Source organism: Rhea americana, unplaced genomic scaffold (assembly GCF_003343005.1).
Source record: "Rhea americana isolate MKP2758 unplaced genomic scaffold, rheAme1 scaffold_17, whole genome shotgun sequence".
NCBI classification, from domain to species: Eukaryota; Metazoa; Chordata; class Aves; order Rheiformes; family Rheidae; genus Rhea; species Rhea americana.
In genome coordinates this window covers 430,763-446,260 of record NW_028185816.1, presented here as the reverse complement: position 1 = coordinate 446,260, position 15,498 = coordinate 430,763, and the positions used below count along the sequence as shown (strand labels likewise).

The following is a 15,498-nucleotide window of genomic DNA, read 5'->3' as shown; positions in this document are numbered from 1 at the left end:
TTCAGGTCTGGAAAACATCCTTTGTAGTGAATGACTAATGAAACTCCACCTACTTAGTTTTTCCAAGGGAAGTTTTTCCACGACTTTGTCATAGCCTGCAAGTTACTACATGGAGGAGTCTTCTGACGATAGATTAAATCTAACAGGAAAGTACATAGAAGAAAGCTAAACTAGGCCAAAGCTAAAGGTAGAAGCTGATAACCCTGATGATAATGAAATGCTGGAATAATTTTGAAATATGGTAAAGAAGTTCCCACCACTTGGACTCTTTTTCAGCCAAGCTTAATATCTAACCATCAGGAATGCTCCAGTTCAAGCAGGCTTATTGTCCGTGTGCAAGAACTTCATTGCTTGTATTTATTACACAAGAAGCAAGACTAAATAAATACAGTAATTCAGGAACTGAAATCTATCAATTTATCTTACTAACCTCAGTTAACCCTCTACTTACAGTTTTCTTTTTTGATGATCCCTGTGACAAAAAAAACTTGACAACAGTCAAGCTTCTGGTATGCTGTGCTTGCAGGCTCTCACACTAACCAACTTCGTCTCATTATTTCCTTGATACTCTCCATCTGTCTGCATCTATCTGTTCACTCTCATTTTAGAGTTAAAGTGCTAAGTCTCATGGGACTGTAAACCATTTTTCCTTCTGTGCATACAGCTTCTAGTGCAACTATGCTCTGATCCATAGCTCCAGGAATGAAGGCTGGCAGGCACTACYGTAGCATATACAGATAAATAACATTTCAAATGATGGCATGATCACATTTGATGAGCAGCAGTCYATTTTCTCATTGAATTTTTAAAATATAAGCTTAGTATAATCTAGGGAAAGGAAAAAAAAACCAAACCTATAAAACACAAATGGAATTACCTTTTTTTTTTTTTTCTAATGTGAGGAGGGATTTCAGAAGTAAAACTTTAGCCTTGATTTATTCTAAGAGCTGAGCTATATGTGAACTGAATATATTTGAAGGAGGGGGAGCCACTCAGCTTTCTAGCACCCTTTCTCCAGTGAGTAATTCATTAATGCAGCATAGCTTGTCAATGCATAGTACTGAAAAATGCTACCTATTAAGAGTATCAAGTGTTTGCCCTGATGCACCAGAGCAAGCACCAAACAGAGCTGGCTGCAAGCAAAGTGTGTGTGTGTGTGTGCGCGCACGCGCACACACGCGTGTGTATGTGTTGGGTGGCTGGGGGACACACAGGGGAGCCTGCTTGTGTTATAACAGCTTTGCTTAACATAAAAGCAACACTAGTGAAAATTGCTAAGAAGGGCCTAAATTCTTCCTGCTGCTTAGAAGGAAAACAGCACCTATGGGAAGCAGCGTGGCATTTGGGGAGGGCCCRGATAATTTACACTAGCACTCAGTAGTTAGCATTAAGCACGTAAGGTCATTCGTTAACAACATTCAGGTTTTAACTACTGCTGACTGCAGGGAGGTGTGTTTGTTACTCATAGGACCACAGCATGCCCCCTCCTCCTCTCCAAAGAGCRATCAAAGAGCAGAGATTCCAAATTGTGAAGCAATTTTTTCCAACGGGAGCATCTGGATCGTTGGCACCGCGCGCCAATCGTTACGCCGCAGCTTTGGAATTGCTTCCAGGGCTGCCACATGGTTGGGCCCGTGATGGACGGGCCAGGCTGCGCCGCCGGCCCAGCTGCTCCCGCTCCGCGCCGCCGCTCATTAGCGATTCCGCAGCGCTAATGCCCCAGCAGCAATTTGGGCCGCTGCTGCTGCCACAAGCGTGCCGCCGGGCTGCGGGGGGGGGGGAGGAAAACGGACGCCTGCTTTCGTCCATATCTAATTTGTTTTGCATACATTTGCATGCTGGCCAGAGACCCAGCCACATCATGGAGCCCGTTTGTGAACTGCAGATCATTCGCCAGTCGAAGCTGGCGCGAGTGTGTGAGTGTGTGAGTGTGTGCGTGCGTGGTTGTGCGGGGAATTCCAAGATTCTGTATTGTGTAATATAAATTACACATAAAAATAGCAAACGAGAAAGAAAAGGCAGCCGCCCCAGTAGCGCGCGTGCATGACCGAGGAGCACAAAGAATCGCTGCACCTTTTAAGACTGCCGTAGGCACATGGGGATAAATTCAGAAGGGGGTGGGAGGAGACCACAGGCACAAGMCATTTCTGAACACTGATTACATGGATAAATTGTTTGTTCCAGTGTATCACAAAGAGAAGGAGAATTATTTTTCATGCCACAGCTGTTTTGAATAAGAATAGGAATAAACTTAACCATCCTCCTCATGTTACTTACCACTAATTATGGCATATATTTACATCTATAAAACAGTGAAATTTTGGGGGACATAATTTAATGGCCCTTTATTGTGTAGATTCCTTTATTTCTATTCCACATTTGAATTTCAAAAATGTTTAGGACTTCAAAGCATCTTTAAACGCTTGCCCTAATTATAATATGCATTACTTTCTAAACTCCTAGTTTGCATTGCAGATTCCTGCAAATGGAGGCATTCATTTTAAACATCAATTAATATCACTCACACWTCTTCAGATGAGTTTTGGTCTCTCTTTCAGAGTTGCACTGAGCTCTGACTAAGCTGTCATCCGTTTGAAGAGTATTTCAAGCTATTGCAAACATTTAAAATTAAGCCAGTGGATCAGATTAGTAGAAAGCCCCAAAGCCCAATATTAATTTATATCAACTGTTCTTTTCCTGTGTCACTAGTTAGAAAATATCCCTCCTCCTTTCAGATTTATTTGCTTTCCATGCCTGTTCCTGCAGCAGCAGAAGTCAGAGTTCAGACTTGGCACAGAGCTTTTATAGGTGCTGGATATATAACATACGGCCAAATCAGTGGCAGGTCTACGCTGCCAGTACTGAGGATCCCAACAGGGGCTCGGAGCCCACTGTGCGAGTACAGGCTGTTATGTAAAGAAAGAAGTTATGCAAAAAGAGAATCCTGGTTTCAGAATTCACAATCAAAGATCAAAGCAAAACACGAGAGAGAAATAACTGGCTAAAACAGAAGACTTTGGTCTAGACTGTGTTAGAGATATATATGCACTGATGAATTAATGTTAAAGGTGATTTTACAGTAAAAATTGGTTGCAAGATAAACTAGTACTAGGTAGGGGTAAGTTTTAAAAATGGCAAAGATAGCAGGGCTGTAAAAAAGGGGACACAGTCACAACTTTGCCTTCCTGGAATAGTTCCCTTGCCAGAGTCAAATGTGTGTTATCATAATGGCAGGGTCAAAATGAAGGTTTATTTATTGGCAATGGGGCTGAGACATACTCGATTCAACAGGCAGGTGGAGTAAAGGCAATAGCAGTACCTTGCACTTCATGCAGTAGAAAATAAAAGGCCAGAGGAGGCACAGATTGCTGGGAAAGCCGGGGATGGGGGGAGCCGAGAAGAGACTTTTCCTTTTACACCTCCTGCACAGATGATAGGTCAGAAGAGGCCAGGAAGTGTGACACCCAGATGTGTCACCAGCACTGAGGCCAGAAGCTTATCTATTCACAGCATCGGGCTGTGTTTCACAGGAGATAAAATCCATATGAACCAATAAACCTCCGCAAAGCAAAACAACACATTACTTTGTACTCAATACCTGTAATGCTTTGCAAAGTCAACTCTATAATTGTCAAATGTTTTCTTGAAACATTTCAGACCCTGCCCTCCCCTTTTCTTCCTAATCAAATCTTATAACCATTATCAGAGGAAGAATCAAAAGGAAACAAACAACTCTGCTGAGAAGCCTTCATGTAAACCTAAATGGGAAAGACCAAGAGGAATAGTCTCTCCAGCTACCAGAGCTAAGCAGCTTCCTGCCTTAGTCATTCTCAGTGTAAATGCTCCTCTCTGGGCTTCCTGCTCCTCATCCTTTCTTTTAGCACCAGATTTAATGACTAAATGAAATAAATAGCCTTTTTGCTGTCTACAGGGACATGCCAACATCTCTTTAAGTCCTTTTACAGGCTTGCCATCACTTGTGGCATCAAATTCTCACGTTCGCTTTCAGGGTGCCACATGCTGGAGCACCGTGCCTGCGTTTCCCTCCGCTCCTCTTGTTCATAGTTGCTGGTTTTCTTTTGTTGATTCTCCTTGCAGTGCCTTCTCACCTGCACTTCTCTGCCCAACACAACTTTGTATTCCTCTTTTACTCTGGACTGTCACTGGACATTAACTGCCCAGGTATACTCAGTAGGTTATAGTGCTCAGCAAACTACTGGTGGTGACATGATAATGAAGAAGATAAGGCAGAAGACAGCAGAAACAATGAAAAATGGGAAATAGCTGAATAAAGGATGAGAGAGACTACTGTAAATAAGCAAGAACCATACTACATGGACAGAACCTGGGAAAAGCTGTTTTTTTGGAGTAGGTGGAGATAGAGAATGGATACTCGTTCAGAAGTGGACACTGAATTTAAAAGAAAAGAACATGACTACAAAATCTAGTCTGTGTTTAGACCCAAACCCAAAGTTCCTAAAGAGGTCAAAAAGGCAGTCAACAACCTTTGCCAGTGTTACACTGGTAGTGTGTGACTCTTTTAGAACAGTTTCTAAAGGCTCCCCATAAAAAATGGCAACAGTGCCTTTTTTTTTCTCWCACTCTGAAGAAATGTCCTATTAGTGAGAAAGAAATAAAGGAACAGTGAGCTGACAATTTAAGATCTAATTCTCATGACACAGCCATCTTCTGTTTTTCCTATATATATATTTCTAGCTGGGGGGCAATGGTGCRAAGTTTATTCTTAGAGGCGCATTCATCGTGACTCTTCTTACACACACAGCACTGCCCCCGGCACCCTCCCTTTGCCGTTGCTCAACCTATGAGAGAGAAAACCTGCTAACCTACTACAAGGTCATGGCTCAAGAAGGCATTCTCACCACATTTTTAATCTCTAAATCAGAAGGATGTCAGTACTATATGTTTTTTAATCTCTTAGTTATCGCAGATGCAAAATTGCATTAAAAGACCATTAAGTCTGCAAGGCACAGTGAAGTTAGAAAATGTTGGATTTAAGTTGCTTGCACAGCTTAATGCATCCTGACTGTGGAACTGCGTTATGATAGTCTTTAGTTACGTGACTGCACACTCACCCATTGAGCATCTATTCAATATTTCTCTTTGTCTTCATCAGTGTGGTCCTGTCCTTATTGCCGGCATACTACTCAAAATCCACACTGAACATAGAATTACTATTTTTGTAAAAGTTTTCTTCATGGCATTATCTGATATATGACAAATATCACTGAGTTTATTTTCTCAGTGACCACCTGAGGTGAAGGGATGGTTATCATACCTGTATTACAGATGGGGAACTGAGGTGAGAGGGTTAAAGGTGTGCACTGCTTGTAGGTGATCAGTCAGAGAAGCCTGCTAATTAAGTTTTCAAAGTCATGAGTATGACACAGACCTTAATGTTCCAAAGAAGATCTCTACTGGCTTTAGATACATCTTTGGGCACTCAGCACATCTGAAAATCAGTTTCCACATGCAGAAAAAGCAGAACATACACATACATAAATGACCATCACACAAATCTCTGCTGCTGCGTGGGCTAGTATAAAGTCTGGGGTTTGGSATTGTTTGTCATTCTCTGACCTAAGAACAAGTGGGTGAAGTGATGTTCATTTTTGCTAGTGGGTTTCACAACTACTTACTACGCAAGGTACATTGGTGAGATGATGGTCCCAGAGTTCAAGCCTAAGTTTTGCAAGGAAATATACTTTTAGTGGACTCTTACCTCTACGCTGTATTCCTCCACAGCTAGATTTGTTCTGCTCTTATGCTTGTGCTGGTCCCACCTATCGTGTATTCTCTCTATTGTGTGCCTTCATCCCTACGTTCCCCACAGGCTCCTCTTCCCAAATTCACCCTCCTTTTTTCTGACTCTGTTCCTATCTGCCTTCTGTTCACAGCTCTCTGCTACCTCCTGTCCCTGGCCTCTGCGCTCAGCCAGCCCTCACATGTTTGGTCTACAACTCCCATTCCCAGTTTTAAGCCCTAGGAATTTTCCAATAATTTCCTCTGCAGTCTAGCACTGCTCCTGCTCAGTGGTTTATCCTTTCTAAACACAGATTTGAGAAAGAGGCCTCCTTCATTCTCTGTTCTCATATCAGGTGCCACAGAAGCTTTTGGGAAGATATGAAGTCTGGAGTACGTATAAGATGGAGAGTATTTCAGGCCAGGTAGGTAAACTTTCCTTGAAAATGACAAACACAAGAAAACCTAATAATAAGCAGTGATTCCAGATCAGCCTCTTCTGTAATTAGACCCTGAACATACCCCTTTCATTGTGGCCTTGAAAGACAAGTATTGGAAAAACATCTAAAATGTTTTTCCTAATATGATAGCTGTTGGGAAGAAAAGGAATACAGCACAAAAACTCAAAAGTATGAGTGGAAAAAGCATCACTGTAAGCATAAGATCTAGCCAGGAGATTTGATAATCCTTTTGGATGAAGCTATAGTATCACCAATGTGAGGTTTCGCAAATGCAACAAAGGAGATCTGATGTATTAATGAAATTCATCAAAACTAGATCAACWTATTTTTCAACATCTCAGCCTTCCATTCAATTTTTTTTTCCAGAACTCATATAAGTAGATTTTTAGGGCACAGTCACGTAGCTGGCTACCAAATAAGCAAGGGAAAAGCAGATGTGTTCCAGCAACCAAAACTGTTAAGGAAAATCCTGGAACCCTCCCAAGCTCACAATCTTACTACAGACCACATGGTTCAAATGTAACTTGGTACCTGCTGTGTAAATGTGGGCTGATGTCAGGACTGATATTTGTATTATTTGCATTCAGCAAGGGTCCAGCATTTGAAACACCAAAAATACTTCTCCATTTACGAGAAAATAATTCTGCATTTAAGCAGCTTCTCTTTTTCCTCAGACCGCTAGATGGCAGTTCACCTTTTACAAAGAAGGACTCCGGTTACCTCCTGACAAGCAGCTGTGCGAAAGGCAGCTCTGGCACGCGTCTGCCCTTGGATATTGTCTGCAATACAGACTTGGCATGAAACTGTCAGCAAGAGTGGCTTTGGCCTAGTGTACTGCTTGAAGGATATACAGCTTTGCACTTTTAAATGATGCGAGAAGACATATCCATGAGTACACTAAAGGGTGCTAAATACTAAATATAGGCCTTATGGACAAGAGAGTTTCCACAGCTCACRTCTTACTCACCCAGAATTTTACGAGGAAGAAAGCGTTTTGCGGCCCCTTCCCGAACAATTCCTTTAGGCCGCCCTTCTTTTCAGGAAATTTGTCATAAATCTGACGAATGTCCACCGATTCAAGCAATGGGTCACTGTAAGAATGGTTGGCGTGTCCAATGTGTACAAAGAGGTGTTTATTGTACTGCAAGAAGAAAAAAAAACAGGAAAATCAGTGCTGTACAGAAAGAGCAAAGTTTATTAAGCCACAGATCTGTGTGTTCCTGCTGAGAGCAGCCTGCTTTGATGGATTAAATGACTCACACATTACTCCTGGGACCATGATTATCTGTAGTATGATTTCCACGAACAACTTAGTGATTGTGGCATAGCCCCTTGTGAACAAGGGTCAACATCATAAAACCAGTGTTCCTACTGCAAACCACAAAATACGGTCATCTTCAAGGGAGTAATTTACACTCAAAGACCCAGTGGCAGCAAGGTGATGAAGAGCCCTTCGCAGAACATAAGAAGATCAATATGGTCAAGAGAAAAGCCTCTTTCTGCCTCTTTAAACCCTGCCTTTAAATGTCCAATATCCTCAGTGTCTGAATTTCGGCCAGTGCCAAAGCCCCCGCACCCAAATCCTTCCTGTTTAAATCCCCCCCACTCCATCGTGTATGCTAATGCCGCTTACCTACAAGAGAGGGGATGGAGTCTCCTTTAATCCCCAGAACTGCAATAGCTAGAACTGAGCTACACTGTGTTGCTGTTAGTATGGAAGTGTCCCTTACTCTCTGTYCTGCAGTGTTCTGACCCATGTAATATTAAAGAAACAAATTTTTACCACTTCCCTTGGGAGCTAGTTTCACTGATGACTGTCTCTGTGAAAATGTGTTCAGCTTCAGTTTCCCTGTATCTTAACTTCATCCCATCACACCTAATTATAATCACTGGAATCACCTAAGCAATCTCTTTTCTTTCTGGAGTGAAATCCAAGGCCAAGGGAAGTCCATGGCAGCCCCCTACTGAGTTCAATATGGTCTTTTACGGGCTGCCGTTTCTCCAAGACAAGAGCACCTTTCAAGCACCTAAAGTTACTATGTAAGGGCAAACTGCAGAGAACTTGCACAAGGCAGTCAGCAGCTCACAGCATCATGTGGGCAGACAGAAGGAGCTTGATAGTGGCATGCTTAAACATTTGGGTTTTTAACGATGCAGATCACAAAACATTTTGCTAGCTCCGTTAATGGAAAACTGATATGCAGTCAATGAACACAGAAAACCCAGTCATATTGAACAGATGCTGTACATAAGGGGCAATTCCCAACTGATACTCACAAATAAAATATTTAAAACCCCAAAGCAGACCTCATTTAAGCATTTTGTTTACAATATACCTGCAGAATGAACAAATTGAAATGACAAATCTAAATTAATCGGACATCCACTCAGAGCCTTCCTTCACTGTAAGTGGAGTCTTCCCTAGCAGATGTCCAAAACTCTGGGGAAAAGAAAATGGACTGGCTAGATTTCTGTGCTTAGGAAATTAAATTGAAATCTATTTAAAATCATTGAGCACAGTGAAATCTCAATTTAGGATCAGAGAATGCTCGTCTGTGTACAAGGCCAAAAATGAGTTTATGTTCTCTATTCTTTATATATTTTTTTTAATTCTTCTGAAAGAAGGAAAGTTTTACACTTTGATACAGTGTTTACACAAACAAGTCTTAAACTCAAWTCATACAATATGTAAGCACAAGCTACACAGTTTTTCCTTGGAGCCTTCTGAAAACCTTATCTAGTGAAATGCGTAGGCTTCCTCAGTTCCTGGGAGCTGTGAGGAGCCCGAGAGCGCGCTTCTCAGAAACCTGCTCGCGGCAGGTCTCGCAGCCGGCCGGGCGGGAGATGCGGGGGGCATGGGCTGACTCACCTAGCGGGGCCACAGACAGCAGCCTGTTTGCGGTCAGGCAGATATCTCTATTTATCAAAGAGAATGATGAGAATTCCCCTCTTGGAGGTAAGCCCTTAAAAAATTTAGAACACTCTGAAAAAATAAACTGAAAYATTTTCCTTCCCCCGAGACTCCCATATCCTGCCTACAAGTGTCCAGGAGTTGTGTTGTCCCTAGGGACATGCGAGCTGCAAATGCTCTTCCTATGTCAGAGCAAGGGCTTCAGAAACTCCCCCCCCCCCCCATTAGCTACCTGATTATTATTTATTCTGAGATTCTTTTCTCTCATTCTTTCCTGCTGGAGTTGTTCCAGTCCATACAAATAATCACATTTTTATTGGAACAGAACTGAGATATCAGGTTCTCCTATGCCTAGGAAATATCTTCCCTCCAAAGGGGGTCTTTCCCCCKGGCCCAAAGGTCACTGCAGAGTGAAGGAGGAGGAAGAGCTGTGTTTTAAGAGTTTGGCGAGCACAATTCCCAAGACAAATTCAGACATTGCACCTTATTTCACAAACCAGGAAAATGTACAAATTGCTCAGAACTCAAACTTCAGTTACAGAAATCATGATTGAGGAACATGGAGCCGATCAGGAAGTCTTTATGCTGCTTAAAAATAAAAAGTAAAGTTAAAAGCAGCTGTAAAGCTACTACAGTTGTCTGCAGAGCTTGCCAAAGTACCAGATGCTGCTGCAGCGAAATTTCCAACAGGGTACAGTAGGACAGATGGTATGACATCACCTGACAACATTCTTCGGCCGGAAATGTTTATTTTGATACTGCAACGTGTCATTATTTTCTCCTTATGTTGCTGTAATTCCTATACTAAGTAGAATCGTTACTAATCTAATTAGATATGGCATATTTCTACAAACTAATAAATGATAACGTAATAAATACTAGGAGCAGTACGGATACCGAACTGTTCCTGTAGTTTTTTATATGAACACACTTCAAGACAAAACTGAATGTATGGATAAAAGCAATACAGCTAAGTTGCATCCCTATATTTTTGAGCTCATTATTGCCTGAAAAGCTGAAAAACATCCTCATTATAGGCAGAATTCACTGTTATTTTAGACTGAGTATTCCAGAATCACTGAGATACAGTAGGCGCTGAGGAACTCACTCATGCCACAGTATTTAAGCGATTTGCATCTGGCATAGGGGTAATGACGTGCTTCAGATGCTGTAAACCACCATAGGTGAATTTATTTATTTTTTGAGGATAAAAACTACATTAAAATGTGTGCAGAACATTCTCAGCTACTTTGTCCCCAGCGTCTGCATTTACGAGACATGTCCTGGAGATGGCTGCCTCTTACTGAGCTCCTTTCCTTAAAAAATTCTAACTATCTGAAGAATGTAGTAAAGCCATGAAAAATGACTGTTGTCAAACAATACCACGAGAAAAATTATAATCCACTTAGGAATTTAAAAGAACCAAGACAAATTGCCAGTGGCAGGGGATGCTAGCATTTAAGCTGGAGCAGAACAAAGACAAATCACCTACACTTGTTTTATCAGCCGGCTCCTCACAAATYTTATGCGTATAGTCGAAGGCAGCTTATACTCCTGGTCTTTCGAGACACACAGGGTCGCAAACCGCTGCAGTTCTCCCGGCTGCATCCCTGTGCTTCTCCCCACCGAGGAAGCGAATGCCCAGTCTCCTGCTTGACGAACAGCCCTGCCCAAGCCCAGGTTTGTTACGAGACGGCGGTGGCCAAGGTGCAGACCGCTGCGCAGGAAACTTCCCCGCGCTCTCGGAGCCAGGGCAGGGGCTGGGCTGAGCCACGGTGGGCGCGAGCGCGCCCGGGGCCGAGCCGCAGGAGGTGCGCCTGCCGCGGCACCGTCCTGCGTGCCAACCGTGCTGCTTGGGAACGGCCCCCTGGCCGGCTCCGCTCTGCTTGCCAGCGACCTTGCTAGTGAGGGTACTTTGTGAGATCTGCAGGCTCCTGCAAATCTGAAGTATAACAAATGCGACGGTGAGGCCATCTATAGCTTTACTTGCAGCAACAAATCCCTTCTGGAGGGAAAAGGAACCAAGTGGGATAGACTGATTAAAAAAGAATCACTTACATGTCATCTGGCTGTATGCAACTGCAACCTGCAACCTGCCCAGCCTCAGCTCTGCTGTCTCACTGTACCTTATAAATCTGACATTCTTTAATTTCCTGATGTACAGAAATAATTTGCTCTGCCAACAGCTTTTCTTATTTCTACCAAAATACTAGTAACTGATACTTCATTCCAGTTGCTCTTGCCGTCCACTGAAACGGATGAGGAGTTATAACAAGTTAATGCTATAACTGGAGTCTGCAGCAATTCCTGTTATTACCGTTGTTTAACACTTCTGTGTGAAAAGTTAATTCGCCTTTCTTGTGCACGCGTGTTCCCATACAACCRCCTAGCCGCCTTGGTTCGGCAGGGACCTTCGCGCGTTCAGCTCCAGCCCGGATCTGCTCAGGTGCTGAATCGAAAGGTGCAGCAGCAGGAGACCTTCAACCACTTCCCGGCTGCAGAAGTTGGGATGTTGGTCACGGTGGAGCAGAAGCTGCACAAGAGGCTTGGCAGGCTCTGGCTGAAGCAGATCACTCTTGCCCAGTACTTCCCAGCCACCACCATGCGAGTCCCGGTGTGAACCTGGGACCTGCCAGCTGGGCAGGCCTCTCTGGCAGCATCGCCAGTGTTACGCACTGCAACAGTGACGCCGCATCCTTCCACTCGGCTCGGCCTGATTTGCGCCCTTGTGTCCCAAATCCAGAAGTGCTGAATGCTCAGATGGGAAAATTATGCCTGAGTATATGAAGCTCTCAACAACTCTAAGTATTCTGAAAAATCAGGCTTATGACAACTCAGAGGGGACCCTCAAAATCAGTGGCCCATTCATTTCTTTGCACCTGAATTTCTTGGTTTGTAAAATGTGAGTAATAATGCCATTTCATTGAAAGAATGAACGCATTAATACATCTGTGAAATGCAAGCGGTGGAAATAAATAATTCTGTTTGGAGGAGAGCTTAGACAGTGCACAGTAAACAGGGCATGGGGCCACATTTCAACAGCAGAAGAAAACAAACTACTGAATAGCTGCTCATCAATCAAGGGCCATCTACATGCACTGAATGAGGCAGGAAGAAATAAATATGCAAGCATGTAATTAAAGACTGCATCATTGAGCAGACGCACGAGGACATTTCCTAACTTCTCCTGAAAGCTTGACTTTGCAGCCCAACTGATATTCCAGGCAATTTTGGGGTGGGGGTAGGGGGTGAAACAGGGGCTGACCCCCTGGAAGGGACGGCCAGCAAGGCACCAACGCCGACCTCACAGGCCAAGGCCAGATGGCGAGCGCGGCCACCGGGTGCCGGCCCCGTTGATGGCACGGGCAGGGCGGAGGGCCCGCTGGAGCGCGCGGGGGCCGGCGCGGCGGTGCCCGGCGGGCCCTGCCGTGCCCCCCAGCTCTCGGGCCCGAGCCGCACGTCCTTGCCTGGGCCCCCTCCGCGGGGAAGGGCGCAGCAGCCTCGGGGCACCGGGGGCCTGCAGCCAGCCCCCCCGCCAGGGCCCGCTGAGCCGGGGTGCTCTCAGCTGGCCCCTGCCGCTGCTTCACAGCTGGGCAGGGAAACGGCCCGCYGCCCCGCGTAACCCGAAGGAGCTGAAGTCGCCGGGTTATCTCCATCTCCTGGGCTTAGCCGGGGACCAGCGAAGCCTTGGCAGTGCCACGCAYGTGCAGCGCCCCGAGGCCGGCAGAGGGAGCTAACAACACTACTTGGGGATGGATTTTGTTTAGTCACGCAAAAATAGCACTTATTATTTGGTTGGGGGTTTTTCAACAGCAGCGATGGATTTTGAGCAAAGCAAGCGAGCGTGCGCGAAGGCGAGGCCGAGCGAGCGTGYGGGTGGCAAGATCCAGGCAGCCCTCGCAGCTGTCCGCAGCGCTTAGCGCGGGCCAACGCCACGCACGAGGTCCCGCTGCGCCGCGCAAGCCCCTGCGCGGCGCTTTCAGCCCGCACGGCGCAGCTCCGGCCGGGACACCCGAACACGAGCGYCGCGGGGACGTCGCGGGCGCCTCCCAGGGCCGGCACAGAGCTCCCCACGCGCTGCGCAGGCGGGAGGACCCGCACGCCGTGTCGAACTGCGCCGGATCCTGCACTAAAATGACCCGAAGTCCTGAGTCCCACACTCCAAGACAGACTCACCTAAACACGGGTTTACTTCCCCCTCTTCTCAGCTGACAAAGATGCTGAACACGGGCTTCCTTGGCACTGAGATGCTGAACTACTTTTTATACTGTTTATAGGGAATACGGAAAGGATAAACAATGCTTTTAACAATGCAAATTGTTCAAAGAGGGAGTGTTTTTTTGAGAAGATCTCATTTATTTTTCATCACTTAGGTGGTTTGATTAAMTTTGGTGAATTTTACTGCGTTTGGCTAATGACGGAGGCCGTTTTTATGGCCCTTCCGCAATTGCTTTCACTTTCTGGTTCTCAGGCACAATTCTCTCCGGGCTCACAAAGCCCTTTTACAACAACAATAAAACCTGAATTAAAGCATAAAGCATATTTTATTTCTTCACCACTTTTTAAAATACATTTTGAAATTTGGACCTAACACAATCTGACAGTTTGGATAGGTGGGTTAATACCAAAAACACCCATCAGGCTCGTTCTTTATAGTTCTAGGACATTTTAGATGTAAAGCTGTCTGAAGTGCTTGCTGTTGAAATGAATGCAGCAGCAAGAGTGAGAAACCTTGACGAGGGCAGAAGAAAGAGCGTTTTTTTTTGTTGGGTGGTGGTATTTTTTTTTTCCTTGCTGGGAAGCAAGCTGGAATATCTTTAGGAGAACTTGGAATTACTATCATTTCAATTTTACAGCTATTTGTGTAACAGACAATTGTTTAGATCTCTTCTAATCTGCTTGCATACTCGGTTTATATTTGTTGGGGAACAGGGGATTATTTGGTTTAAGCATTTGCCCTGAACTTCCACAGAGCCACTACAGTGAAAATGGAAAGCCCCCCATTAAATAAATCCTCTCTTGAAAGMAACAGATTGGCAAATAAATTTGTTAATGTAGTGAGAAGATAGTTACACAGGGCTGGCAATAATTAAAGGTAATTAAAAAGGACTCTGGTGTTTGGATGTATAAGGGCAGATTCTGTGCAACATTTTGGAATGGGATTTGAGCACAAAGTGCCATAAAAGGAATGGAGAGCTTCACATTTGCACATCGCATTRATTTTCACATAAAAGGAGGAGAAATTTTGCTCATCCTTAATTACAGAATCACTATTCCGAGATGCTGCAGCTAACTGTGGTAGCTTACGTCTTCCAGACTGTCTTCGGCCGTACAGAGTTAGAGTGAAGCTTGCTTATCGTTTCCTTTCTATATGTTTTTCTTTTGTAAATGGAACAATTTTGTGGCGAGGCAAGGGAAAAAAGTCAGCAGCCCTCAACAAGTGACACGACTCTACTGCGCACATTTCCACCCCACCAGAATTTCCCACTAAATTAACATAACTGCCTGACATCGAGGCGCTTTTGTACTTTGAACACCGATTGCCATTGGAAGAACCCCAGAAATGTTTAATGCCCCACTCCGACAATGAATTCTCTGTAGGTGGACCTTTATGCCCAAGCACAGCCCCATTGAAGTCGCTGGGAGTCAGCATGGGCAGACAGACCTAAATTTCTAATTGCTGTACAGGAATATAGACTGCAAGGGGCCTCCTAGGGTCATTGAGTCCTGGCCCCAGGTGCCACGTCAAATAATCCTTTTTCAATAAACCTCCACGTTCCATTTTAAAGTGGAATTGCTTTATTTGCCCCCACTACTATGAGGCTTTCTAGCCATTTTTTTTCCTCCAGTCGAGAGAAGGGGGAGAGGAGTTGGCTCTTTTAAAATAAATGTTGGAAATGCATTTCATCAAAATGAACYCATGACATTTTCTGTGAAAAGTCAGAAGTGTTGTGAACGTTTATCTGTCTCTTGCAGAAGGTAAGTGCAAACTCTTAGGAGATTCTTATTTAGAAGCTTGCAGGTATATTCATTTATAAGGTCAGCAAAGGCACAAAGGAGTACAGGATAAGTTGCAACCACAGTACACAACTACATGACTTAATATGTACAATACAGAGAAGATTCATCTTGCCTTGATTTGGGTATYTAAAAAGGAATAAAAAAAATCCTTTCAATACCATGCAAACTGTATCTGCAACAAGATATTGCATCAACACAAAGAAAGATGCACAAAACCATAGGCAAAATTTGTGTTTTCTGAAACTGCGCTAAGCGAGGCTGGGGTAGGCAAGCATGGCTGAGGAGTGGTTTTGGTGGCAGCTGGAGAAGTCTTTCAGTGAAGTCGGAGGTGGCTGAAGGGCAGGT

General features: G+C 44.4%; 1 protein-coding gene across 1 annotated transcript in view; it reads right to left on the bottom strand.

Moving 5' to 3' along the window:
* TEAD1 (TEA domain transcription factor 1) overlaps nucleotides 1–15,498 on the bottom strand; it is a 154,442-nt gene that overhangs the window by 11,997 nt on the left and 126,947 nt on the right. The window contains exon 9 of the mRNA XM_085300818.1: nucleotides 7,189–7,362. Coding sequence (XP_085156944.1) covers nucleotides 7,189–7,362 — 174 coding nt within the window. The remainder of the gene's footprint in view (nucleotides 1–7,188; nucleotides 7,363–15,498) is intronic.